Source organism: Nanorana parkeri, unplaced genomic scaffold (genome assembly GCF_000935625.1).
Source record: "Nanorana parkeri isolate BGI_ZX_2015 unplaced genomic scaffold, ASM93562v1 scaffold2270, whole genome shotgun sequence".
NCBI lineage: Eukaryota > Metazoa > Chordata > Amphibia > Anura > Dicroglossidae > Nanorana > Nanorana parkeri.
Window position 1 is genome coordinate 2,909 of NW_017308538.1, and position 248 is coordinate 3,156.

The 248-nt window shown below is 41.5% G+C and overlaps 1 protein-coding gene across 1 annotated transcript in view; it reads right to left on the minus strand.

Annotated features, from left to right (window-relative positions):
• LOC108801262 (fructose-bisphosphate aldolase B-like) overlaps positions 1 to 248 on the minus strand; it is a 6,904-nt gene that overhangs the window by 1,970 nt on the left and 4,686 nt on the right. Inside the window, exon 2 of the mRNA XM_018573197.1 lies at positions 18 to 139. Within this exon, the coding sequence (XP_018428699.1) occupies positions 18 to 129 (112 nt within the window). The 5' untranslated portion in view covers positions 130 to 139. The remainder of the gene's footprint in view (positions 1 to 17; positions 140 to 248) is intronic.

Sequence of the window (248 nt, forward strand, 5' to 3'; positions counted from 1 at the left end):
CATGTAGAAATACTTACCCACAGATTCATCTGCCGCCAGTATTCCCTTGCCATCTTTAACAATGCGCTGAGCGATCTCTGCGAGCTCCTTCTTCTGTTCGGAGGTGAGTGCTGGGAACTGGTGAGACATTATGGCTGATCTAGGTTAACAGAAAACAAGAAGTGTTTAAATAAGCAGCTCCAAGAAATCAATTTAACAGGATTTTTACAGTGATCTCATGTGTAACGATTCTGTCTTGTTATACCATT